Genomic DNA, 27,571 nt, shown 5'->3' on the forward strand with positions numbered 1-27,571 from the left:
TCACTTTACTTGATAGTTTTCGGGTAGCTGTCCATCTATTAAAAGTTCAAGCTCTTTGTCAGTCTCTCTTCCACATTCAAACCCTCTTATGTCAACAAAACGGATTTTCATTGTGTCTCCATTTGCTGACCTGAGGTCATATTTCTTTATCTACGCAAGAAAAAAATATGAAAGAATCTACAGAAATGTTCATTAATAACGACATAATTAACGTCATTGAATCGTTCAGATAATGAATATAATACATGGATATCTTATAGCTGTTTTTCATTTCCACGAGTAGGATATATCAATCTAAATAAAACTCGTACAATAAGGTTATCAAATTAATCAACCGAAAATAAAAATGAGAAAATTGATTACAAAAAGTATGTAAACTTGTATTTTTAAACTATTAAAACTCTGACATAAGGAATAGGCTAAATATCCCCCAGCAAGTTTGCTAATCTTAGACCGATTTGCATATTCCTCATGTAAAGCAATTAAAAATATAAAAACCTGATTAGTGACACATGATGAAGAATTTCTAGACTGAGCAATTGGTATAGTCTTCCCTGTTATCAATGCTGATAATGTGTTAATGAATGAAGATTTCCCTGCTCCAACAGAACCCACTAGCAAAACGTTGTATTGATCGATATCTAAACCGGATAGTGGTACCATTTGAATGAGCTCTCTTTTCTTGTTTTCAAAAGCATTGCCCTTCAAAATAATTTTTTGTGCGTAAAAAATCAATCAAGCTTAAATGAATAAGTTAAAATTTTCAAACTTAAAGCTTTGATTTAAAGTGAAACAGTCTATAACTGAGGTCTGTAATACCATAGATAATTATGTTCATACTATTAAGTATCACAAGAAACAACACACCATATAAGGAATATTTATGATTGTTTTTATAATTGAAATATACATGATCCGATTGAACATATTTATATAAAGCAGATCAATTTTGTTCTAAAATATTATTATTCATCATATACATGATATAAAAGTTTATATATAATCATTTAGGACTCAACATTTGTAGAAATGATATATTAGAATATCCAAATGATACATTTCTATAGTTTTATTATCAATGCACTTTAAGATACATGTTGTTTTATTCAATGTTATACAGCAAATTAATAGCTTCGTTCCGAAATTTTACTTAAAAAAAACATTACCTCTATTCTTCTCAGCCAGTCTACTTCGAACTCATCATCTAAATTATAATTGTGAACGTAAAAAATTTAGTAATTCGTTTAATTCACCTGTCCATTAAATGACTTAACGGTAGAAATATGAAAGAAATTAGTTTCATTAATGTTTTTGCAATATTTAATGAAATTAAGTTTTGTTATTTTTTTACTTTATAGACATGTTTAAAAACTTTGTCTTTGACATTTTAATGCATGAAGGAACATAATATATTTATCTATGTTCTTCTATTTCACATGAATTAAAAAAAATATTTCAAAGTTATGCTTAATTGTTAATTGTCGTTTAACCACATAACATTTTCTGTGCATTAATTGTAAGATATCTTTACGATTACAGCTTAATGAATAACTAAAGACTGGTACACGCATGCGCACGCACACACACACAAACACAGACATTTACCTGTGACCTGGAAGACCTCAAGTTTTCTAACTATCATTGTTCCGGAATTGATATTTCTCGCTTTTAGTTTTGACTCGCCATCGTCATCTACAGCACTTTTCTTGTATGTCTTGTCTTGTTTTTCTGCAGAATATGAGTACTTCATGTTTAGCGAGCCATTCAATTTCATTAAATTCCCCATTTTCTTCGATTCTGGCTTTGAATCCTTTTTAAATGTCTGCAGGTCATACCGGTTAAACACTCCTACACCAAAAGTAGGGCCGAAATGTTTATCGCGTACTATAGCATTCTCTGTCTGATCCTTTTTAATTGGAAAGAAGACACATTTTGAATCTAAACTGCCATTCTTTGTAAAAAGGAATGCGTTTTCATCCTTTACTCTTTGCTTTTTTTTAGTTGACCTCCAGCTTTGAGATGTGTAGCCGCCAAATAATGTATTAGATTTGCCATATAAGATAGTCACTGTAGAGCCTTTAGCGTCGCATTTCTCATGAAACTCCTCTACATCCACTTTGTCAGTGGCCTTATAAAGCAAGCAAAAGCCTATTTTCTTATTTCTGTCTTTACTTATCCGTTCACCAATTTCATTCAAAAGTTGTTGTTTTGACGCACTCATCGTGTTGCTAAAATATACAATTTTAAGTAAATACATATTAAGAATAAAATCGTTTGAGATATTCCGTCTTGAGTGTGCATTATGTATATAATGGTGTCTTGTAGAAAAATCTTAATAGAATTAAATGATCAGGTCATAAACATGTAAACATTTAAATCATTACCTCGTTAAATATCTTTCAGTATAATTGAATTATTAAGTCATAAACATAAATTATAGTAAGATTTAGGCTATTGGTATAGAAATAATTATAAAATCATCAAACACTATTCAAATAACTTAGAATAATATCTGGATTCTTTCCGTTTCATCTCAATATGTTTATATAGTTATTTATACCAAAAAGTCATTCCTATGTATTTGAAATGATTTTCTTCAATTTGCCTTCTAAATGGCTTCAACTTACCCACTACCATCCATCGACAAACTTTATTAAACTGAACTTGCAACATTTTGAGTTTTGGCGTTTTTGGCATTTTTACATAGGTTCATTCTATAAAATTCTACGCGTTTTAATAAACGCGTTATAAAACCTCCATGTTTAAAATTATTTTAGTAGTTTGCATTAAACTATTGTAACAGTTCAAATATGTATTCCTAGATGATTTCACCATTGCTTTACCATGTTTACAATGCTGAAAAACAGTGTTAATATAATTCGCTCTGGCTGCAGCATTTCTTAATGAAAGGTAAAGTCCATTGTATCATAGTTGAGGGACCTTTCTGTTGAAAATGTGTCAGAGTTAAATCGTATACATATATATGCACAGTGCGTTAACTGGAGTGCAGGTATTAATTACCCGAAATCTAGTGCATACTCATTGACTGTCTAATTTTTTCTTGTGGCGGCACAGAAAGGGACATCGATATACATATCATATTCAAATGTACGAACATTTGTTACTTTTTTCTGGAATTTTCTTTTTGTGACAACAGGGAACGTGTTTTTATTTTTGCCTATGAATCAAAAGCGAAAAAACATTAAAACACTCGGCAATCTAATTTATACTCGCAGCCTTCGCCCCCTTGTACAAATCAGATACGATGCTCTTTTTATTAATAGTTACGTACAACAACGCTAACGAAGACTGTTGAATTTTAGCTATGAATACAGGGTATTGTTGAAACGTTCGGTCACACTGTTTGATTTTAAAGCGAACACATTTTTAAGATCCCATGTTTTAAATTAGTTGATCATAACGTTTATAGTCTATAGGAATACAAGCATATACCTTAACATATCTAAAAAAATCATTCAATTATAGGCCTAATACCATTTGCTAGATATTTCTAAGTTATTTTGTTTATTAATAAATAGGATCAAAGTTTTAATAATAATGTACAGCATTTTTATAAGCCCGACATTACATTGAGGCGTTCATCGTTCATCCGTCTGTTAACAATTTAGTGACTACTCGATATCTTTCGATTTGATGGAAGCAAATTGAAACTACTTGGTAAAAAGTTAACTAAATGTATTTCGAGACGATCCGCAGTACGCAGGTTGTACTTTTCTCAGACCCAGCCCTTCGGGTCAATTGATTTATATCGACTTAATTAGGAAAACACATTTTAATCTTATTATATGAGACTACTACTTTCTTAATCGATTGTTTTTATATGCCGTAAAGGTTCGGGCATATCATTTATACCCCCTGCGTCCTGTCTCTCCGTTAGTAATTTGGTTTTCGGAGCATAATTTAAGTTTCATTTGGCCAACAATATTCAAACTTCATAGGATTATTGTCCATATTGTGTACAATACTCCTAATGATTTTGGGGTCAAAAGGTCAAAGGTCAAGGTTACTTTGAGGCGTCATCGTTCATAGATCATAACTTAAGTTCCATTTAGCCCACAATATTCAAACTTCACAGGACGATGGTCCATATTAACTAACATATCCCTATTTATTTTTGGGTCACAAGGTCTAAGGTCAAGGTGACTATTACCTTAAAACTGAAAACAGTTTCCGGAGCATAACTTAAGTTTCATTTGGCCCACCATATTCAAACTTCATAAGATGAGTGTCCATATTGAGAAAAAGATCCCTATCGATTTTGGCGTCACAAGGTCAAAGGTGAAGGTTACTTTTACCTTAAAGTTGAAAACAATATCCGCTAAATAACTTTAATATTAATCAACCTACAGCTAATAAATGTTTTAGGATGAATAGCCATGTCAAATTCATGAACCCTTTTGATTTTAGGGTCTTTAGATCTAAGATCAGGGTCACAATGATCTTTTCACTAAAAATTGTGGTTTCTGGAACGTAACTTAAGTTCACTTTGGCCCACAGTGTTCAAACTTCATAGGATGATTGTCAATATTGAGTAAAAGACCCCATCAATTTTTGGGTCACAAGATCAAAGGTGAAAGTCACCATAAACTTAAGACTGAAAACGGTTTTCGCTCAATAACTTTAGTATTAAACAACCTACATCTGTACAATTTTATAGGATGAACAGCCGTGTCCAATATATGACCCCTATTGATTTTATGGTCATATAATCAACGGTAAGGGTCACAATGACGTTAGCACTGAAAGTTGTGCTTTCTATAGTATAGTACAGTGTTCAATTTTCATATGATGATTGCCTATATTGAATTAAAATCAATATCTATCTTGGGGTCACAAGGTCAAAGGTCAATATCAAATGACCTTAATATTGTTAACAGTTTTACAACTCTCAAACTTCATAGGATGATCACTTATATTGAGTACATTAATAATATGCCCTAAGAAATTTGCTTATACTGTATGTGTATTTAAATTCGCGGAAGCAAATTTTCGCGGAAAGGTCCACTTTGGGGGTCTATACAAATATTCGCGCTATTTTGAATTCGCGGAGTTGACAACCGAAAATCATAAATTCGCTTAGACCACTCAGGTTAAAAAAGGAAAATAACTGTTATCATCGTGGGAGTTCACAGTTATTTTCAATACTAGGGTCAAACAATACTCTATTGTACAGAAAAAAAGACATTGTCTAACGGACAGATTATAGCAAACAAAAGAATGCCCGTTAACGTGCATAATTTTTCACAGTTTGCGTCATAAACGTCTTGACATCTGATCAGATCATGTTTTGGTTTTTCTGAACAAACAATTAAAAATACAAACATAAACGATTTTAAATAATGAATAACTTGAAAAACAAAACACAATTACTCAGTAAAGATTTAAATGAAAAATGTGAAAGCATATCACACACTGATATACATTGTTCTATAGAAAATATGACTATTAAGAAATTATTGGTGTAGAAATATTCTCGCTAAACATGAATTCGCGGATCGAATGTCACCGCGAAGATCGCGAAAATTTGAAGCCCGCGAATATTTCTACACATACAGTATTATGTTATACCCCTGGCGTCTTTCCGTCCATCCACTTTCGGGCATATATTGATCCGCCTAGCGGTGCTCTTGTTTATAATTGCGCACAATATCCCTTTTGGACAAAATATAGAGTAGATTAGACAGCACTTGACTTAACCTAACATGACATTGACCTTGTTAATCATGACTAAATTGTATTTAGTAATTAAATTTTATACAATTTTTTTTTATCTTAACCTTTTATCAAAATGATTTTTAGAAATAAAAAAACAGTCGAGCATGGCATCCGCGTGGCTGTGATTCTTGTTTGTAGTTTGTAATGATTTTTTCGTTACACTTTTAAGTTGACAGTTTGAAGTAAATAGAAAGAAGTAAGGTCGCATAACTTTTTAAAAAAAAAATTAAACGTAGAATCAATCGTCAAATCAAGTTTCGATGGGCAATTTATAGAAAATGGAACCTGTTGTTCAACTAATTCTATACTTTGGCAGGTTGTTCGCAACTCAGAAAATTGTCGTTGGTAATAATGAGGCTTTAAGTTCAATATGAATTTTCATGAGAATCTTAATGATAAACAAACTCGGTATTTCACTTTGCGTAGGCGTTTTGAATTTAATTCATTAATGTCAACACTTTTGTGGTATTTGGACTCATGTTCAGACCCGGATGTGAAGAAAACGCTGCAATCAAATTATGAAAGCTGTAGTCAAGACTTCTAAGTTCAAGAAAAGTTGTTTTTTTACACAGTAATCAGTAGACAGCATCTGATAATAATGATGATCATCTTTTTTTTAGTTAGAGCTGCTTTTCAGAGTCATATCGCAGATTTAATTTAGAGAAAAACGACAGCAAGACGAGTGATTGATGAGGTGAAATCATAATCACTGTGATAAATCGTAAAGTAGAACGTGCACGCAAGCAAGTTGTAATTAAACAACTATAACTTGATCAGTAGTTCGTTTTGGAAAATAACACAAACACGAGAATCCGTGCGTTTTCCATTTGTGTGAAAGAAAATTGTGTTAGCTCAAATAAAGTTCCGACGACGTCGAACAACTGTTATCTGGTACATGACAATTGAATTGAATAATACAGACAAGTGAGGAATTTTCACATCTTGAAATGACACGACAAAATGTTAATCATCTGGAGATGGAATGATTTATAACCATCTTAAATTGTCGGGATGGTTGATTACAGAATGTTGAGGAGCAGATGATTTTGAACGCTTTTTCCGTGATGTACGCGCTGCATCAGGGATTTAATCTACGAAACTGAACTATTAAAATTCATTATTTAAGCAACGGAACACTAAAGAGTAATCAAAGATGAATTCCGGCCAATGTTCATCTCAAAAACCAAACCATAAAGATGTAACAGCACCGGTCAATAAGTGACACAGAAACAAAAACACGATAATAAAAAAGCGGATATAAAATGATTTTGACATTTTAACGACAGCAAATAAGTGTACATTCTCTCCTCTTATATACACTAAACCTCGAAAAAATATCACTCAAGTATAATTACTTTGCGACTGACGTAGGTTGTTAATATATTGAAAGATTTTTCAAAGATTTATACAATGTCATGTACGCTTGTTTTCATACAGAGCTTAATTTTTGATATTTAACAAAACGCTTTTCTCTTCATTATTGGATAATTGCATATACATTGAAATACATTGTGGAATACTCTACTGCACGGTGCTCTCCGACATTTCTGCGTTTTCTTCAGCGTTAATTGCGCGGTGTGAGTGCCACTAAATCGTATATTTTATGTATTAGATATTATTTTTGTAGATACTATGCAGTTGTCCTTGATTTCGATAGGAAACAGTTTTTTAAAGATGTCTTTGAATTTACTTGATTTAACTATAAGGGTATTATTTTAAAAAAGAAATACCACTCATTTGTTATCATTTTAGTTATCAAACTTAAACATATACACAACGTTTTAATATCTTGGGAACAGTGTCTAAGATGTTCTCAGATTATTAAGAATATATCACGTTACTTAAAAATATGCTACGTTTTACACCCTACTTGTTACATTATTGAAGACAATTCATCATCTGATTAAGTAAACAAAAAATTCTAATTATACTGTTCCCAATTTTTTTGAAGTTCATTTCATGTTTTACAAACCGCATGCGTATTGCATCATTATTACAGACGTTATGTTTTCCCAATACTAACCCATTCCATTTAAATGCATTGTCAAAAACGTCTTTTCCAAAGTCAACGCCAAATTATTGCATTACAATAAATGTCTTGTCCAGGTGTGCCAAAATGAGCGCGGCCACAGGTTTGAACACCTATTTATGACAAACTTACATATGACCACCAAAAATTGATTATAGAGATATTTTATACCAAGACTTTCTATATATTTTTACTGCCTCAGGGTCTGTTGCAGCTGTCATGTGATTACCGGTGAAATCTGAGGCACTTGTTTGGTAACTTGACTACCGCTGTTAGCAAGCGTGGTGAAAAATTACTTAGGAATAAAGGTGAAAAGTGGAACATTTTAACTATTAGTGAGCTCGAGGAGCAGGTCCGAAGGGCCTGTTCTTCAAGTGAGCTTTACGGTAACGCGAGTACCTGCTAGATAGTGATGGTTTTTAAAATTCTTGCCGGACGTACTGCAATGTAGGAAATTGACACATCGCAACTTTTCGAATTCCAAGATAACGACAAAAGCCGAGGAATTCTGATTGAAAACGGATGCTTAGACTCGTCTCTTGACACTTCTACGGGACCCATTATAGAACAGGGAACCAGAATAAACGGAAGCAGTGTATAAAATACCAAATGACAAATAAAAGTAAATCGGACTCGCTTTCAGGCTCTGCCTTTTTTCATATTATTATATCAGATATCAGCGTTACTTTGACTGAGTATTTGCGTATATAATTTCATTTATAGCAAAATAGAGGGAAACTGAGATTTGGACACTCAAATGTCATGTTGCAATATCATTACCCGTGTTGCATATGTATGTACTTAAAAGAATAGGAACGGATAAATTGTATATCAATATTTATCATCTAAAAAGAGGTAGCATGACAGTTTTTCTTCATGTTTATTATTGGAGAAACCAGTTCATGGGCGTCGCTATTTTGACAATCATTTGTTCTCGCGAGACAGACGAGACCGAGATTATGACTTATACTCCAACTAATAGAATAGAAGCGTACGCTGGTACAAAATAAATATATCTTGATGTATAACTTAAAATTCTTAAAACGTATATTATATTCACATACACGCATGTATTAAAATGATTTTACAAAAAAATGCACTGATAATTTTTTTCTCCAAAAGTATAACGAAACTACCAATAAATTTTGGACATAATGCTTTGTCGCTTGAAATTTTCCTCCGAAAATGGAAGGTTGTTTCGTTACTTTATAATTACCAATATCTTCAATTTAAGTTTTTCTTTATATATTATAATGAATAAAGTGTATTAAAATAGTGTATTGAACTATGATAACAAAATTGTCAATAATTTTAATAGCTTAACAAGCTGTTTAAAATGACTTTAAACTTACTTTTTAAGAAAAACATCAAATATAAAATAGATAACATTGAAGTTGTGTTACATTAGAATTTTCGACTGATAGCGATTGAGTACGTTCTTACATATTTTTTAATAAACAATTAATATGTACCCTGATATGCGTTCCGGATAATGGGTCTAACATTTAACAGCAGTGAGTTGGAAAAGTACATATGCGACCAGGCAGTACGCGCCGTGATTAAATACCTCAGTCGATTAATTGCACCACGACAGCGTGTATGTGCTGAATGGCATTATAATACAACAATATTAACCGATTAAATAAAGTGATGCTTAAGAAAAAGAAAACAAATGACGACTACGTAGTCACTCAAGGTTTTAAACATAACAGCAAATGTTATTGAAAGTTTCAGATACAATAATTTCATATTTATATAAATTAAATTTAACCTTATGTTGTGAACATTTACTGATTTAATGTCTTAATTAACTAATGTATTGAGTGTTTTATTCTATTTAATGCCAGCCCGGTTACAATATCATGTACATCGAAAACAGATGAGTAAAATATTTTTTTATCGTAAGCCATCCTTTAATCAAAATAATTCAATAAAATCAAAGTCAATAACTCGTCACGCGCGGTTACACTCAGCTTGGTATTTTCTTGAATAGTAAGCTTTATGTAGGATTTTGCATAAATGATAACACTAAGATGCATTGACAATTTGACAGATCTCATCACTTAAAACAGTTTTTAATCAAAACTCCCTTTTCCTGCATACCCAATTGAATTTTCAGTTGTTTTTTGTCTGTATCTGGTGCAAACACCAACGAAGAATATCTTTTAACACATATCTGTTTTTCTCAAGCATCTAAACAACTGATAACTAGGCATCGCACTACATTAAATTTGTTATTCATATAATAGTTTACAAAAAAGATATTTAAGCCACTATACAGATAATATGTAAGCACAAGATTGGAAGTTAATGAACGACATACAAACGATTCTGGAAAGCTATATTGAGGAGCAAGAAAGGGGCTGTTAACTTCATTCCCTGAACGAAATTTCCAAAATATAATGCCTTCATTACATTTATTGCTGCAACAAGGTTTGCAGCATATACAACACATTCTTTGAAACACAATTTTAATTGCGATTGCTCTAAAGATTTCATATATAGAAACATATGAAATTTGAGTTGATATCGACTTTAATCATAGGCACATTTTGTAATATTTTTGACATATTCAAGTATGAATAAGCATCAATTGTTTTTTTATAAAACTTGATGGATTGAGTAAAATATATCATATAATGAATTAATCATAAATGAAGTTAAAGGAAAATACTGACTTTACTGCACTACATTTATACAACTTTATACATTAATTAGAAATCGTCTTGAAAGTCAAACGAAACATATATCGATGTATTAATTGTTTGTGTGTGTATAAGAAAATGATACGGAAACAGTTTCCTTTGCTTTCATATAGGTAATAAAATTGCTTTCACGTCATGAATTGTAAATATTTTGGTTGAACGTATATTTCATAAGGAATACAAAACACCATCAAAATAAAAATTATTGCTACTTGAACTTCTAAGTGCATGTATTTGCTTGTCTTTTATGTTATGACCTAATCATTTGTTTTAAGTCGATTTTTTTAAGATAGTCTAATTATTTTTGTCATTTGCTTCAGTTGCTGTTTAATACATTATACAGTCTTAGAAATAACTAATACAGTGTAACTTCCGAATTCCGGAACTTCTGAAATCCGGAAACTTCTAAAAACCGAACAATTTTTTCGGTCCCGATTTTTTCCCTTCTATTTTCTATTAATATAATACTTCTGAATTCCGGAACTTCTAAATTCTGAATTCCGGACGATATTTTCGTAAAATTAGAGTCAAATCAATGCAATTTTACCTCCAAAAACCGGAAATATCCAAAGGTGTGAAATACATTGTAAATCGAGAATGTTTACCCTGCAGGAAGATTTAATCTCCCTATCGATTGTTTACTAATTAGCGGTGATCGTGTAATTTGACACGCGTTAAAATCACAAACTGTGAAATGGTATGTTTGAAGTGATGGGGTTAATCAAAGTAATTTACGGCGGTCAGTTAATTTGAAGTGTTAATTAGCGGATTAAATGACAATAAATTGGGACAATGTATGCATCAAACGTCTTTAGAGATTTTATTGCATTTGATGTACTAATTAATTAACTAGCATCGGACGATATGTAAGTTTATGCACTTAACAGTAATTCTACAAACTGATAAAAATTCAAAAGCATTTGCAGGTAAGATAAAAAATGCATTCTTTCCATTCACATCTTTATCTTGATTAAAAGACTATTATATATGATATTACAGTAATGGCCACATCTTCCTTGACATTTAGTGATATTAAGTGGCTTACTCTTGTTCACATTATCATAAACCTCTGAATTCCGGAAACCTCTGAAATCCGAACTTTTTGACAAGTCCCATGGGTGTTCGGTTTTCGGAAGTTACACTGTATATAGAAATATATAACACGGAACTAATATTCAGTATGCTAAAATCATAGTTGCATGGACGCATAAGAAAACTGCATAACACATTTTTTATCAGCCAATTCATATACGGGAAATACTGATATCTTCTTGAATGTTATTGTGCCTTTTTGTGGTTGATTTGTAAAGTATTTCTGAACTCTTTATACGTGTATTTGCTGTTTTTGTTGTTTTAACACTGAATAAAATTACACATTCTATGTCGACAAAGTAAGTTCTAATAACAAAAACACGTATTATTTTAAACAAATGATATTGATGGAGTTCAAGCTAAGTACACTAAAATAAAAAACAACTCCAAAACGCGACTTAATAGAGTTAAATAGGGAAAACAGAATCCCTAAATAAAGTCCAAAACAGCAAATCTGAAAATGCTGCAGACTCGGATTGAGTGAGCCTGTTCATGGACGGTACTGGTAAGTGCAAGTTACCGTCCACGCCCCCTTAGCACCGGCTTATTAATTAGTAGAATATAGCATTTCAATATGAAAAAGGTGAAATTTTGAATATAAAAACATCCACAGATGTGTTCTTATGGCAAATATCGTGGAACATTTAATGTGACACTTCCCTACCATTCCATAAAAAGCTGCGTATTGTCCCTAAGTAAATGAAAGCTTTGTCCTAAACGAGCAAGGAGCAAACAAAGGACGGAACTAAATAAAATAGAATTTTGAAAGGGGATCAGAAGTTATGAAGCCTGCATATCACAGATAAGACATCAAAAGACAAATTTAAATAGCAGGCAACATATCACAAGGGTGATTATACAGTATAAAAGTTGGAATACTTGAACAACCCGAGTTGAAAAAGTCAAAAAAAAAGAAATCAAAAACTCCAAAAAAACAATAATGTTGTGCTAAACAATCTTCGAGGATAGAAAAAATAACATGTTTGATTATATTTACGGGGCGACCTTTTACGGCCTACAAACGACACAAATCGCTGATATGGCAATTCAATAGGGAAAAACATATTTCCTAAAGAATGTCCATAACAACACAATTATGCGTTCTCTTTACTTAAAAATCCCTGAAATTTAAATGTATTTGAATATTTCTAAACCAGTAAAAGTATTTATTCGGACCTCATAATATTAACAATTTATAATCAGGATTACAACAAGTAAGCTAAGTGGAAGACCAAATTTTGAAACATCAAGAAAATGTCATTTAAAAATTAACGATATATGGCAAAAAACAATTTATGAAAAATATCTCATATATTTATGATGGGATATAACCATTGGTCAACATAAAGAACAGATTGCAGAGCACATGATCTCAAAAGCCACGGTCAAGTTCTATGTTAAGGGTAATTAAAGTTATTTACGCACGCATTTTTTTACTTGCGGCTGTTACTAAATTCAAAATATCTTTATTTTCATATTAAATATTGAATTTTCTCTCATTTTTTATGTGTTTTTTCATATATAAATTACAATAAGTCAAGTTAACATACTGTTGTGACATGTATTCAACATATTTCATTTCATCTTTTCAATTCTTCACACGCGCACACAAACGCACACGCACACGCACACACGCTTACACACACACACACACACACACACACACACACACACACACACACACACACACACACACACACACACACACACACACACACACACACACACACACACACACACACACACAGGTCAACCTCTATCTACAACCGCATCGCAGATGCTGCAGTGGAACAAACATATACTTACAAATGATGCAATACAGTTGGCATAAACCTTCGACTTGAATCAATCAGTTTACCGCTCAGAGAAGACATGGCGCCTGAAAAGAACCAACATGCCAATTCATTGCACGGTAAAGGTTTATTACTAGTAAAAAGTAATAGTTTTAAACGGTCAGCACAAATTGTTACGGTCAGAATTATTTTCTTCAGAAACGCTTGAACAGAACCACGACAAGGCAAGCAAAGGTTAAGTACTGTTAAACAAACAGAAACAAACAAACCCACAGGCCACAACCAGATTTATATCATCTTAGTTTAAGTGCCACCCCTGTCCACTCATCGCTCGGTGAAAATTTATTGCCCATTCATCCTAAAATTCCCATCAATTAAGATTGTTATCGAAGGCATCTTTGACAGAATCATTTAAAGCTCAAAGCAACATCGATCATATGCACTCCATCAGGGCGGTAAAATGTATATTGGCATTAATATCGGGGTTAATGATGTCGCTTTAACCGAAAGAATAAATAATGTAATGATTAATACCATTCATTTCTCTTTTGTTCACTCCATACCAATCGCCATTAGCCTTAGCCCTTTTTGTCAGAACCAAACGATAGTTACTTGGTGATATGCCTCACGAAAATAATATACTTTATACTTTATAATGTTTGTTTCTGATAAAGTCGGTGTTATAGAGCTTGAACGGCAACAGGCACCCTTCACTCCGTCTATGAATAGGCTAAATCAAACCCAGCCTGCAACATTGTCAACATTTTGTTGTCGGTAAGTTTAAGACTGAATCTTATCTTATGCATAAATGTTTAACTGGAAACAGGAGCCCACTCATATAGTCTTCCGACTAATAACACGAACATTGTGCAATTCATCGCCATTTATGCAAATACTTCTGTAAAGTTTGACAAGGGGACGCCACTTGGTTAAAACACGTCCAAGAAGTGCAAAACGACCCACAAATACATCGGCATCTTATCGTTTGTATCATACTCTAAAATAAGCCTACTATTTGAAATTTTGGAATTTGACATGACCTGTTTATAGAAGTGACAAAATTGATTACATCGCAAACTGCAGTTGATTCGATTGCAACGGAGTGCAGAGGGTCCTGAAGCAATAATGCCAATTTTGTGGGTTTAACTTGACATAACGAACCTTTGTATTGCCTTTGTCTTACCGGTACTTTGACTTCAGAGAAACGTGTTTATTTGGTGTTTAAAACAACATAATAATATATACAAATAGATTTCCGAGTTCCGCTTTAGTTACCTTCTATTGAAAATTCCCTTGGCCCGGAATAAAATAGAACAGTCCACGTTCATTAAAGAATTTCATTTTTTTTCATAAAGTACGTGTATTTTGTATATGAACATATATCGATTTCAAGATGCGCCACCAAAAAGATCTTTACCAATACGCAAGTCATTCAGCAAATATGATGAATCAATATTGTTACCAGACAAAATGACAAGGAACAAATAATATAGAAACCTAATAAAGAAAATAAAAATCTTTATCTTATCAACTCACAAAATTCATATTTGTATCTGAGAAAGTGCACATGTAAAAACATTTCTGGTTGCTATTTCTCAGGAAATGCAATCTAAAAAAAAGTCACTGCTTGTACAAAATTTATGATTTCCTTGAGGTCAGCTATGAAATTCAATGGAAAGCTAATGTTTGCTATGGAAGTCACGGGTGATTATGGAAAATTTCAGCTTGCTCTGGAAAGTCAATGGCTGCTATGAAGTCACTGGTTGCTATTGAGGTCCATGGTTGTTATGGAAAGCATACAGTTGCTAGGACATGGGGAATATCTGGTGCTATGGAATGTCAATTGTTGCAATGGAAAGTCATTGGTTGCTATCGGAGTCACAAGTTGCTATTTGAAGTCAATGTTTGCTGTAGAAAGTCATTGGTTGCTATGAAAGTCTATGGTTTCTAAAGAAAGTCAATGGTTCCTAGGGAAATATACTGGACACTATGGCAAGTCCCTTGATGTTATAGAAAATCACTGGTTGCTTAAGAAGTCTTGGTTGCTACGTAAAGTGACTTGTTGCAATGGAAGACAAATTTTGTTATAGAAAGTCATTGGCTGCCATTGAACACACACTGGTTGCTATGGAAGTATATAGTTGTTATGAAAAGTTAGTTGTAATGGAAGCCTTTACTTGCTATGGAAAGTTACTGGTTGATATTGAAAATTACTAGTTACTTGGGAGTGTATTGTTGCTATAGAAAATCACTGGTTGCTTTGAAAAATCGATGTTTGCTATGGAAAGTCATTAGTTTCTATAATTGATTATTTGGTTGATTGATTTTCTTTACACCTGGCGGTCAAGTATAACCTACGAAAGTGCAAGCACTTATTTCCAATAGGGTTCTTACCTCAACAGACTCTAGGGACAGCTATGAGATACAAGGGAGTCCGGGAACCAGTCCCTAGATCTTATTGAATAGATCCCTTGGTTCTTTTACATGCCCAGTGTAAAACACTGACACATACGAGGATTACCTGGGTTTTTTTACCAGTAAACCTCTAGGTAGGTGAGACACACTGATAGTGTCTCTGAAAAATCCCAAGGGTGTTACACAGGATCGAACCCGGAACGTCAAAAGTGACAGTCAGTGGTCTAACCAACTGAGCTATCGCGCCACCTAACGCTATGGAAAGTCTCTGGTTTCTAAAGAAGTCTGTGGTTGCTATGGATAGTGATTGGTTGCTATAGAATGTCAATGGTTGCTAAAGAAGTATATGGTTGCTATTGAGGTCAATGGCTGATGTGAAATGTCAGTTGTTGCTATGGAAGAAAATGGTTGCTATTGAAAGTCATTGATTGTTATGGAAATGTAAGGTTGCTATGGAAAGTCAGTAGTTACGATCAAATTGGGCGCAGTTCAATTTTGACCCAAGGACTTAAATTTGAACAATTTATGTAGAACCCCACCAGACAATGTTTAACATCATATACTTAAGCTTAACCCTCTATAGTATAATAGAAGACGATTTTTTGTTTTTGTTTTTTGATTATATTGACATTAATAACTGAGGCTCGTCAAGGAGAGTATCAAAATAACCTAAAATTGTCTCCCACAAGTACCATGTGCCCTTTGGGGACAGTTTTTTAAAACTTTGGTGTGTTTTAAATTTCAGTTAAATGTTTGGGGGTTTTAAAATTTTTTAAATTTTTAAAAACAAAAAATACGATTTTCAGCAGCAAATCTAAAATTTTTTGGGAAATTTTCAAATTTTTATCTGCAAATGAATACTGGTATATCAATCAGGTTTTGCATTTTAAAACGCTCAAATTTTTCAATTTTCCAACACCTTGAAAAGACTTTAAAAATTTATTATCGTTGAAAAAAAAAATTTTTAATTATTTTATCGATAGAAAAAACATGCTTTTAAGTTTTTTTAAAAATTTTTGGGGGATTTGATAGATCGACAACCAATGAACACAGAAAAAAAACTTAATGAAGCATTTTCGGGTCCGTCCGGGTTTGGTGGTTATCCGGTTTTGGTGGTCCCCAACCAGTAGGGAATTTATGATTCAAGGGTCGGGGCCAATTTTGAATCAAGGGCTTAAATTTAAACAATTTTTGTAGAAACCAACCACACAAAGTTCCATGCTAAATATTTAAGCTAAAGCCTCTATAGTATAATAGAAGAGGTAATTGTTTTTATATGCATGTAAGGAAAATCAATGACTCACTGCGGCAGTGCCAATTTTGACACAGGGACTATAATTTGAACAAGTTTTGTTGAAGCCCACCAATGTTTCAAAATGTTTAATGCCAAATATCTAAGATAAAACCTCTAAAGTATAAAAGAAGAAGGTAATTATTATTTTTCTTTTTTACTGAAGGCATAATAGGAAAATTAATGACCCCTATGGCGGGAAAATTTGACTATAAATTTATATATTTATAAATAATATCCAGTAAACTGCTGAATAAGCGGGAGTGGCGACATACCAAATATATACCAGCAGTATATTGGACATTATTAGGATGCACAAAATCGCACATACATGACATACGCACTTCATACTTTCACTTTACTTTGAATTTGAAAAAAAAAATCACTTAGTCTATTAAAACTTATTTTTAACAACCTCCCTTCCCTCCACTGCTTACCAAAGATTTCGGAAACAAATTTCCGATATTGAAAGGGTTTAAAAATTTCCTCTACATCAAAATATCTATGGGGGGTTTTTACCGAATATAGGACCTTTCAAAGAAATGTATCAATTAAAGTTTTAAAATTTTAATTTTAAAAAATTACGGTTTTTTATAAAAAAAGAAAAAAGAGTGACATTCCCCCATTTGCCGAAATTTTTTCCAAATGTATTTTTCCCGCCTTCGGTTTTTTTGGGTCAAAATTTGCATTCACATTATAAATTTGTCAATTTAATCATTTATCGCCGGCCCCAAACTTTCGGGGTTTAATTTTTTTCACGCTTTGGGACATGTATAGGGGGGCTTTAAATAATATTTTGTTAAAGGGTTAACAAAAAGGATATGCAAAGTTTTAACATAGATATATATATATATATATATGGCACAAGGGCTACTTATCTGATATTCGTTGCTAGAAAATGCAAACGTTTTACGTGCACTACATCGATGAGTACATGATACCGGCTTAAAATCAATAAGTGAGAATGTACATACCTAAGTTACTTTCCTTCAAATTTTTATCGACAAACACAGCCTTTATTTGACTCTGAAGTGAAAGAAAATCACCAGAAATTAGAGATAGTTTACGTACTTTTGTGAAAAATAATGTATATTTTACATTTTATTAGGTCACAAACATATTTTGTTTATATTAAGTTAAGTGTACCATAAACACAGAAGCACATACTATAACTATAGTATGATTTAAGCAGCAGCAAGATTAATAGGATCTAACTCGTTGCTTTATCAAATTACTTGGAAATACATCGCAACTACATGGCATCAGGGCATAGACGCACCATGATTTACGTCTAAAATTTTATAATTTCTTTTACTTAACTTGAATTAAATGCAAATGATTAAATTCAAACTTTGCAGTGGATTTTTTGCACAAATCAATGAGTATTTTGTATCGTTATAGAGTATAAAATTGTTGTTAATTCAACCTGTCCGGCATTCTTTCCATATTCCTTGATGCATCATCGTATTTTTTATTTTGCACGTTATTTTGAAACTGTTTATGATTGCTTGATTATTCGGGTTTTTGTTTCGTTATTATTCCCAAGCATACTTACATTGTCCGTTTTTTTATCTGCATGTTCATGAATGGTCGTTTCGTCAACTGTATGTTCACTTCTTGTTTTTGATTTATTTGACTCTTTTGATTCGTTACTCTGATTGAAGTTGGTCTGTTCGTTGTCCTTTTCATTGCCTGAAGGTATTTTTGAAACATAAATGATTCTCATGAATCATTCTAAGTGGAAGATCGGATACTAAATTAGAAGTTTAGCGTGCGTAACTATGAATTGCTTGCCTTTTTTAAATTGTAAAGAAATCCGAAATACTTCCTCTCTTAGGTTTCTCTAATTACTAAAATAAAATAGTGTTACCAGTTTAACCCTTCTTATGATAACTCATTGGTCTGACAAGACACGTAAAGAAAATTTTGATTGAAAGAAACGTGATCTGACGTGATCTGACTGCGTGGCACATGTTTATCAATTAATAGATACATTAATTGTTTTACGGAGTCATTTCGGATAGGGGTTTGGCCAGTACCTTATGCTGGGGCAAATATCACTAACAAGAAAACACATGCACTGTTTAAAATTCTTACAATAAGGCAGCAATTCATATTATTCAACATTCATGGCAATGTCATCAGAATAAAGGAATGTACTCTCATCAATTTATGCTTAATTTGGTTAAGGTTATTCAAAAATCACGGTCATACTTGAACTACTCAATGTAACGGTTTGAAAGAATGTGGTCCTAGCCTGCATAGCTCAATCGGTTAGAGCGAGACACTTGTAATTTCGACATTAAGGGTTCGATTCCCTGAGTGCCCAACTACAATTAATCAGATTTTTGGATTACACTTTTAATCAATGTCCGGGGCATCTTTCTGCATCTGTATCTTACAGTATCCTCCAACAATTTAAAATGACTAGTACTCTTCTGCAGAACTCACCCATATGAGCAACCGATGACGAGTATGAACAAATATGAACAAACCTAAATACACACACATAGTGACGGAATGTTTATATTTTCAAGTATAAACAAATTCCTTTCAATTAATAACAAAACTAAAGCAAATCTGATATTTATGGTCAAGGTCAGAAAGTATTCTAACGAGGTTGATAAGCATGTTTTGTCGAAATATCAAAAGAGCTTCCCTGAGGTTTTTAAGCATAAAACCATAAAATTTGATGTATCAAGTGTAGCAATTTAAACGAAAAACTGAGCAAAGGATAATAAAGGAACATACTCAGAATCAAACTGAAATCCTTAGGTTTTCTTAACCGGATTTCATTCCCGCTTTTTATTAATGGGTCATTTTGCATTTTAAAAATAATCATACTGAAAATACGGGGTGAAAGAATGATCTGAAAATTTGCACACAAATTACTGGTTCAAACCTACATCAAGTGGTACACACTCTAGAATATTCACAGTCCCTTTATGTCAAAAACCTGAATGGAGTCCCTTTAATCAAATAAGTGCATTTAAAGGAGATTTTGTAAAATAAAAAATCATAAATGACGTTGACAGTCAAAGTCATTTTGATATAAAGGTCATACTAGAATTATTAAAAGGCCCAATAAGCCTTTAAAATGATATCATTTTCGTGTCAGAATTATTTTTCATATCCTATAACAATGTCAAAAAACTTTTAAGTTCGCTCATTGCATAACTGGCTAAGCCATCTTTTGATTTTCATTTTTTTGGCAATTAATACAGTTAGTGTTTAGTATTGTGTATGAGTGTTTGGAAGGATAAAAAACAACACTTTGTTAATATTCAATTATGTCTGTGAGATATTTTCTAACATTAACATGCTTTAATTCCTTTATCAATAATACCAGAAACATGTTCGCCTCTTAAGAAAGACATTTTTTTTTGAGCTGCATAATATGCTGGCTGTGATATAAGTATTATCTAGTCTATGAATCAGCATATCAGTTTAATGCATTTTCTGCAAAATTCAATAACTAAAATTTGCTTTGTCGTTTTCAGATATAAGACAAATGTCAGAATGCCCCTAACTTCTAACAGCGAATTAGTAACATCTGTGACAGTCTATCATAGACATTATCATGTATTATGTTATGTTATGTTAAAGATATAGAGGATATTGAATTTACTGAATTTATTGCACGAGTTGAACACAATTATATTATGCGAGCTGCTGGCGAGCATAATATTATATTATTCAACGAGTTCAATAAATTCAGCAATGAACTTACGCAAATTTAATATACTATTTATCACATACACAAAATAAAGATCGTTTAAAGTGAAAAAATTTCATTGACGCGCCTATAGTATAACGCTTATATTAAGCGCGTCTTTACACTATGATTGTATAACGCTTATGACGTCACGTCAAAATATATGCACAGCCGTGCAATACGGTTGTGTGATAAATACTATGCTTATCCTTGAGTAAAATATTTTAATTACAGAAATTTATTGAAATCTATGAAGTTCACATTGCATGTGTCTGATTTGAATTAAAATGATTAAATTATGTATATGAAGCTGGGTTTCCTATTATAGGTCAACAAAAGTAGGTCTTTTCTTTAAAAAAAACTGCCAGTTTCTTTACTGAACTATATATTCATCTTATGACCACCTATAGTGAGGAGGATTTTAAACATGATATTTCTATTTTGTGTAAAGTCAAAACATGTTTATTTTATATTTACAGAAAGATTGTTTAGCAATTATCAATATTTTATGATATCAAATTTGAGCTTAGTATATCTTTAAACTTTGTCTAATAATAGACAAACATATTTCAGAAATTAGATGCGTCACATATGCAAATTACAATTTTATAAAATGCGCTTTCGAATAAACTCTTTTAAATTTCGTCTTTATGCAAAAAAATCATTAGATATGAACAATATTTCGCAAAGGTAACATTTGAAACAACATACAATACAATAATAATCTTAATAAAATAAAAAAACACTTGTAGGTAACCCGTAAACAAAGATTACATGTTTTATGCAAGTTATTCGATAGGACAAACTAAACATAGCCTGAAAAGGAAGAATATCGGCAAGAAATGGATACTGGAACGTAAAAATTGTTTGAATTAAATAAAAATATTTGTCTAAAAGGAGAAACAATTCTGAATAGATGATATTCATATGTACTCAATGATAACTAACACCCCAGTTACACCCCAGTTACACAGAGCCATCGGTGATTGATCGGTAGTTTTTTTAGCCAACTTATGGAGTGAACCGATGACAACGTATTTATCACCGATATCACCTATTGGTCACCTGTTTTCCACCTATCAACTGCTATTGGGGAAAGATAAGTTTCATCGGTGAAAAATTACCGATTGGGATTTTTAAACACGTCTAAAATTCTCGATCGGTGAAAATATTTTAAAAATTACCGACGGCAACCTATATCACGAGATGTGCAAGCTCTTAATCACCGATATCGCAGATCGGACAAAGATAACCAAATATGAATCACCGGCCATATCTGACGGAAAGTGTTTAACTACTGATGACTAGCTATCAAACACCGATTAATCAGCGTTACGCCCGATTTAGTACCGATTTACAAACGATAAAAACCAAAAGTATTTCAGCATTTAATCATCGACCTATACCCGTTTGAGTTTGCTTTCTGTCACCGATGGGCCCAGTTACACAGACGGTCGGTCCCCAATCGGTCATTTAATTTTAAATTTACTCGCTATTATGATCGGTTGTCATGCGTGATTTTATTTCTGGTTTTCTGTGTAAACGGCCATCGGTGACAGAAAGCAAACTCAAACTAAAAAAACTACCGATCAATCACCGATGGCTCTGTGTAACTGGGGTGTAATCGGTAGTTTTTTAGCCAAATTATGAAGTGAACCGATGACAACGTATTTAACACCGATATCACTTATTGGTCACCTATCAACTGCTATTGGGGAAAGTTAATTTGCTTCGGTTAAAAATTACCGATTGGGATTTTTAAACATGTTTAAAATTCTCGATCGGTGAATTTTGTTTAAAAATAACCGACGGCAACCTATATCACGAGATATGCAAGCTCTTAATCACCGATATCGCCGATCGGATATGAATCACCGGCCATATCTGACGGAATGTGTTCAATCACTGATGACTAGCTATCAAACACCGATCAATCAGTGTTACGCCCGATTTAGCTCCGATTTACAAACGATAAAAACCAAAAGTATTTCAGCATTTAATCATCGACCCATTCCCGTTTGAGTTTGCTTTCTGTCACCGACGGCCGTTTACACAGAAAACCAGAAATAAAATCACGCATGACAACCGATCATAACAGCGAGTAAATTTAAAATTAAATGACCGATTGGGGACCGACCGTCTGTGTAAATGGGCCCTTATTCTAACATAACTCGCGTTCTTACCTATGGATTATATAAGAACCGAAAGTGTGTGTTATTATGCAATAAAATCACTGTTGACGTATTAAGATATGTGACGTTATCACGGGGGAGGAAGTGTTACACGAGGGATGGAGTTCTTATGATAACTTGTCAAGGAGTTCTTGTGATAACTGTCACGGTGTTCGTCGGAAAATTATAGTATATACTGCAAAAACACTTGTCAAAATGGTAATTTTCATCTTTAAAAAGTGAGTTTTAGGTGCTAAATTAAACTGTTATGATTAAGCTAGCCTTACATATTGTATGATATGTCAAAAACTAATTCATAGTCAAATTTTTATCGCTTTTTAACTCCAAACAAACATCCGAACTCCAAACAATGATGTTATTAAGCTATAAATCACTATTTGGGATTTATTATTTTTAAATTAATTAACATTAGCATTTTACTATTTAAGTTAAAATGTTACTTGTTTAAATCTCCTGAAATTATGATAAAATATCTTCTTTTTTTTGAAAATTACTCTATGCATTCGGTATGTGTCAAACAAGGGAGGTAACTCAAAAAAATTAATCAATACCATCATCAAAGTCAATACCATCATCAAAACAAAATACAGGACAGGGCAAAAGGCAAGTTAATCACATAAATCATACATTAAAAGAAACAATCAGTAACTGACAAATAAATGATTGATTGATAGGCCCATGAAGTCAAAGGGCATCCTAAAAGAATGGGATCCTTCTGGGTTCTATGCCACTGGCTCTTGTTGCTCGATCGTGTGGGGGTTGCGTTCATTGAACGCCGCCTTTCCTTGTTGATCTTGTTTATAATATTTAATGGAAACAACGATATTCTTTCTATAACAAATTACAAAACTTCATGAGAAAAATGTAGAAATACATGTCACTTCACTGCTATATACAATGGGAAAGGAAGCTGACAATTAGTTGAAATCTGTTGAATTTTTACAAAGTAATGCGAAGAAAAATGACATTTTTCTACCAATATTTGATTTTAGTCTAAAGAAAAAGGTCATTCACGAATATTGAAAATTCCATTAGAATGACCAAAAGCCAGGCGAAAAAGCGGAAACTTTCATAAAATCATTATATGATGGACGGCTGATAATTTGTTACTGATGTAAAAAGTGAGGAAATAAGGGATCGTAATTTGGATTTCATATTTAAAAAAAGACAATAGATTGAACAAGACATTACTCTCGAAAAATAGTTAACAATGACAAGAAACAGCAAAGACTTAAAAAAATAAAACATTATCACAGTAAGATGTAGATGTGACAAAGAGGCCAAACGACGCCAAAACAAAGTTTGGAACTGCAACTATACGTTTTTTTGACAGCAAGGTGCGACGAAGAAATTTCCGTGGACGCAATCTAGACAATCGAAGAAAATCAATAAAACTCGATATTCAAATTGAAAGAAATTTCATCACGAGGTCATTGTGCAGAGTTTAAGAAAGTGTGCCGGAAATGGTGATATTGCAATCATTTCGCAGTGTGTTGTAAACTAAAATAAGCATGACCTGCGTGCAGATGATGGCAATCATGTTTAGGAAGTATTGACTCAGTTCAAGATAAACCTTTGACAAAACTTCAGGTGAGAGATTTGTTAGTCTACTTTAGATAAGACACTGGGACTGATTTGACTGATATTTCAGAAAGTCTTTATAATATTTTAGGCAAACAGAAATATAATAAAACTCATAGATCTTTATACGGCCAAGGTAACAAACGATGATAGTTATCGGTTCATTGTCACTAAATGAAAACGTGCAGTCGTATACCTTACCTGTACCAAGGCGTGTATCTATACCTTTGCTACCGAAAGTGAAATCTGAAATTGAAAAAGCAGGTGATATATTCAAGATAGATAAATGCACAGACTGGTGCACAGGAATGGTTTGCAAACCTAAACATGACAATGACATGCACAAATGTGTTTGATATGTGTTGATTTGACACGGTTTTATAAAATCTGCGACGCGAAAATTTTCCTCTGCCAATTATAGAACAAGAAAAGCATTGATGCAAAGCGTCAAAGGGCGTCCAAGCAAGAAATGCAGCAGGTGAAGATGAGCTAGTAGATGTATGATGACAAGATATTCTTATAATATTTTCAATGGATAATTGGTTTTAACCAGAATTGTATATCACTTATGAATGAACGGACGAAAGACATTGTTCATTATGAACTTTGAGATTAGAATATTACTTGTTATTTCTTTATGATCGTGATTAATAATAGCAACGGATATACATGTATACAATCATTTATAATCCATATGTGTAACTTATGATCAACACCACACTTGTGTAATTGTCCTCTATTATGTTATCACTATTAGCGAAGATCCCCTCTTAAGGTATCTGTTCACATTTAGTAAAAATAGGACACTGGTTATATTACCATGTTGATCATGTTGAGCATAATTATTATACAATAATTGTAATATCTATTTTAATAAAAAAAATACTGATTTTATGAATATTGTTTTCTTTTCTTTTTTGTGTTTTATGTTCTATTTTAATACTGAGTTTTTATGTTTACTACTTTTTTTATTAAAATTGTTCAATAAATTATAAGAATTCAATTGTCATATTGACCGACGATTATAAGTCAAAACTTAACTGGAAAAAGTCAGTAAATTATGGTTAATCTTTCAATATATAATATTGTTTATTCTTAAACTATGTACATGTACATTTGTATTTTTCTTTATCATTTTTTAAATTATCAATCAATTGAATAATTCATAAAATCTAATTTGTAACTTTGAATAATTCCTCGGCATCTTTACTAAACACGAATAACAAATTTAATAAAATTTTTCAAAGTTGTCATATTATTACCATAAAAATGTACATTTGTTCTCAATTATTGTACATATTTATTGTTTTTATCTCATGTAGATAAAATGAAACATGCTATCGTTGTTGTTTTTTGTTGTTGTTTTTTTTCGAATTGTATGTTTATGTATAATAATAATCAATAAGTTTGAGAGTTTATCTGTGTTTATTAACTATTGTAACCAAACTAAGTGACAAACATTCATTTTGATAAAAAAATTATTTATCTGTAAAATATTTGTTCTGTTCTGTAACGATATCAAACATCTACTCCAAACCCGGGAGAGACCGGACAATAAACGTGTGATACTATTCGCCGGTCACAAGTAAATCCCGGTCAAAATAGACCGGGAGAGACCGGGAATTATCAATTAGAAGTACATCCCTCTATAAATAGATTTTCAGATTGTTTAGGTCATCAACTCATCATTCTATTTACAGCTTTCGGATACAAGTACAACAATAACATACCATAATAACCCACTGTGTACTACAAAAGGATAAATAAAAAAAACCCGAAGAGCGCTATTTATTGAAGGAAAAGGTTATTTCATATGAAAATATTTGCATTGCGAAATTCTCCAGTTTGCTATTCATTGTACATATCGCGACATTTCATTTTTAATGAATAACCAAGCACCCTCATACCAATCGGAATGATCGGCTTTTATTATGACCAACTAAAAGGCTCGAGAAGTTGCTGTCGCCCTTTCACAAAATCTGATTTCATTCCATCAGAGGCGCCGCGCTTCGGCGCAGACGCCAACAAAGGTCGTTTAACTGGAGAAAATATGTTTCAAAATTTGACTCTGTGTTTCTTCACCTTTGTTTATGATAACTCACTATCTGCTTTTCAGTTTCGTCTACTTAATATTGTAATCGTTTATTCTTGTTTATTAAAAGCTTAAGAGTGCAATACTGGTATTAAATACAACTTGTACTGGTTATTATTACGAGCTGTTTTTTAGGAGACAGTAAAAATATTCACTGAAATAAACAAAATATAGTATCACAGTAGGCGCAATATTTTAATACGGCAGAAAAGATCATAATCATGAAAGAAGGACAATTTTCCAGGTAACTATTCATTATCATAAAAAGCCAAAATTATATGTGCACACACCCTGTGAAAGATATAACAATACTCGAGAAATTCTTAACATTTTCCCCAAATTTACACTGTGACACCATGATTTGCACGCCAATATGTAACTCCCTGCTTATTTTTCATTACTTGTGTTGTCACGATTGAAGGGCATGTACATGAAATAGCAACAAAAATAAAAGAAATAAATATTAAAAGTAATATAGAGAGCGACAAAAAAATAAACAAATACATTTTTATTTCTTTTTCAGTCGATCTTTCTTGTTGAAGCTCCTAAGCTGCGACATAACGAAGTCAAGAAATGACAGAAATCAGCCACTATTATTCAAAACCCATTTTCTTATTTAGTAGTTAAATAAAACACTTCTTCATGATAAAAAATCTAAGAAATCTGCAACACCATCTTCAGCTGAAAAACAGTTTCATTAAAGATCTAGAAGAAATCATCATCAGGTTCAAAAGGTGGCCCATGATTACCATCGTTACTATCAACATACTTTTGCTCATCATTACCATCACAAATATTATCATCATCATTATCAACATACTTTTGCTCATCATCAACTTCATAAATGTAAAACATAATCATCACTATCAAATGCTTCTGTTTATGATTGCTATCAAAAACTTAATTATAATCATCACAATCAACATACTT

At 32.4% G+C, this 27,571-nt stretch overlaps 1 protein-coding gene across 1 annotated transcript; it reads right to left on the bottom strand.

Moving 5' to 3' along the window:
* Nucleotides 1-27,502, bottom strand: LOC132741357 (uncharacterized). Its single transcript, XM_060729510.1, has 9 exons — nt 27,391-27,502; nt 24,751-24,795; nt 18,617-18,753; nt 18,036-18,087; nt 13,369-13,441; nt 1,606-2,228; nt 1,167-1,204; nt 499-702; nt 1-150 (listed from the first exon to the last, which is right to left on the bottom strand). Exons 1-9 carry the CDS (start codon nt 27,500-27,502, stop codon nt 1-3), a joined length of 1,434 nt encoding a protein of 477 aa, XP_060585493.1.
* Between the last annotated feature and the right edge of the window lie 69 nt (nt 27,503-27,571).

Source organism: Ruditapes philippinarum, unplaced genomic scaffold (assembly GCF_026571515.1).
Source record: "Ruditapes philippinarum isolate M1 unplaced genomic scaffold, ASM2657151v2 ctg2713_1_1_1_1, whole genome shotgun sequence".
NCBI lineage: Eukaryota > Metazoa > Mollusca > Bivalvia > Venerida > Veneridae > Ruditapes > Ruditapes philippinarum.

Coding starts and splice junctions, on each gene's coding strand:
- LOC132741357 (XM_060729510.1), bottom strand. CDS start 27,502: ATGATTATGTTTTACATTTATGAAGTTGATGATGAGCAAAAGTATGTT. Junction 18,754..24,750: donor AGATACACGCCTTGGTACAG/GTAAGGTATACG, acceptor AAATACCTTCAG/GCAATGAAAAGGACAACGAA. Junction 13,442..18,035: donor TTTGAAGGAAAGTAACTTAG/GTATGTACATTC, acceptor GGTTCTTTTCAG/GCGCCATGTCTTCTCTGAGC.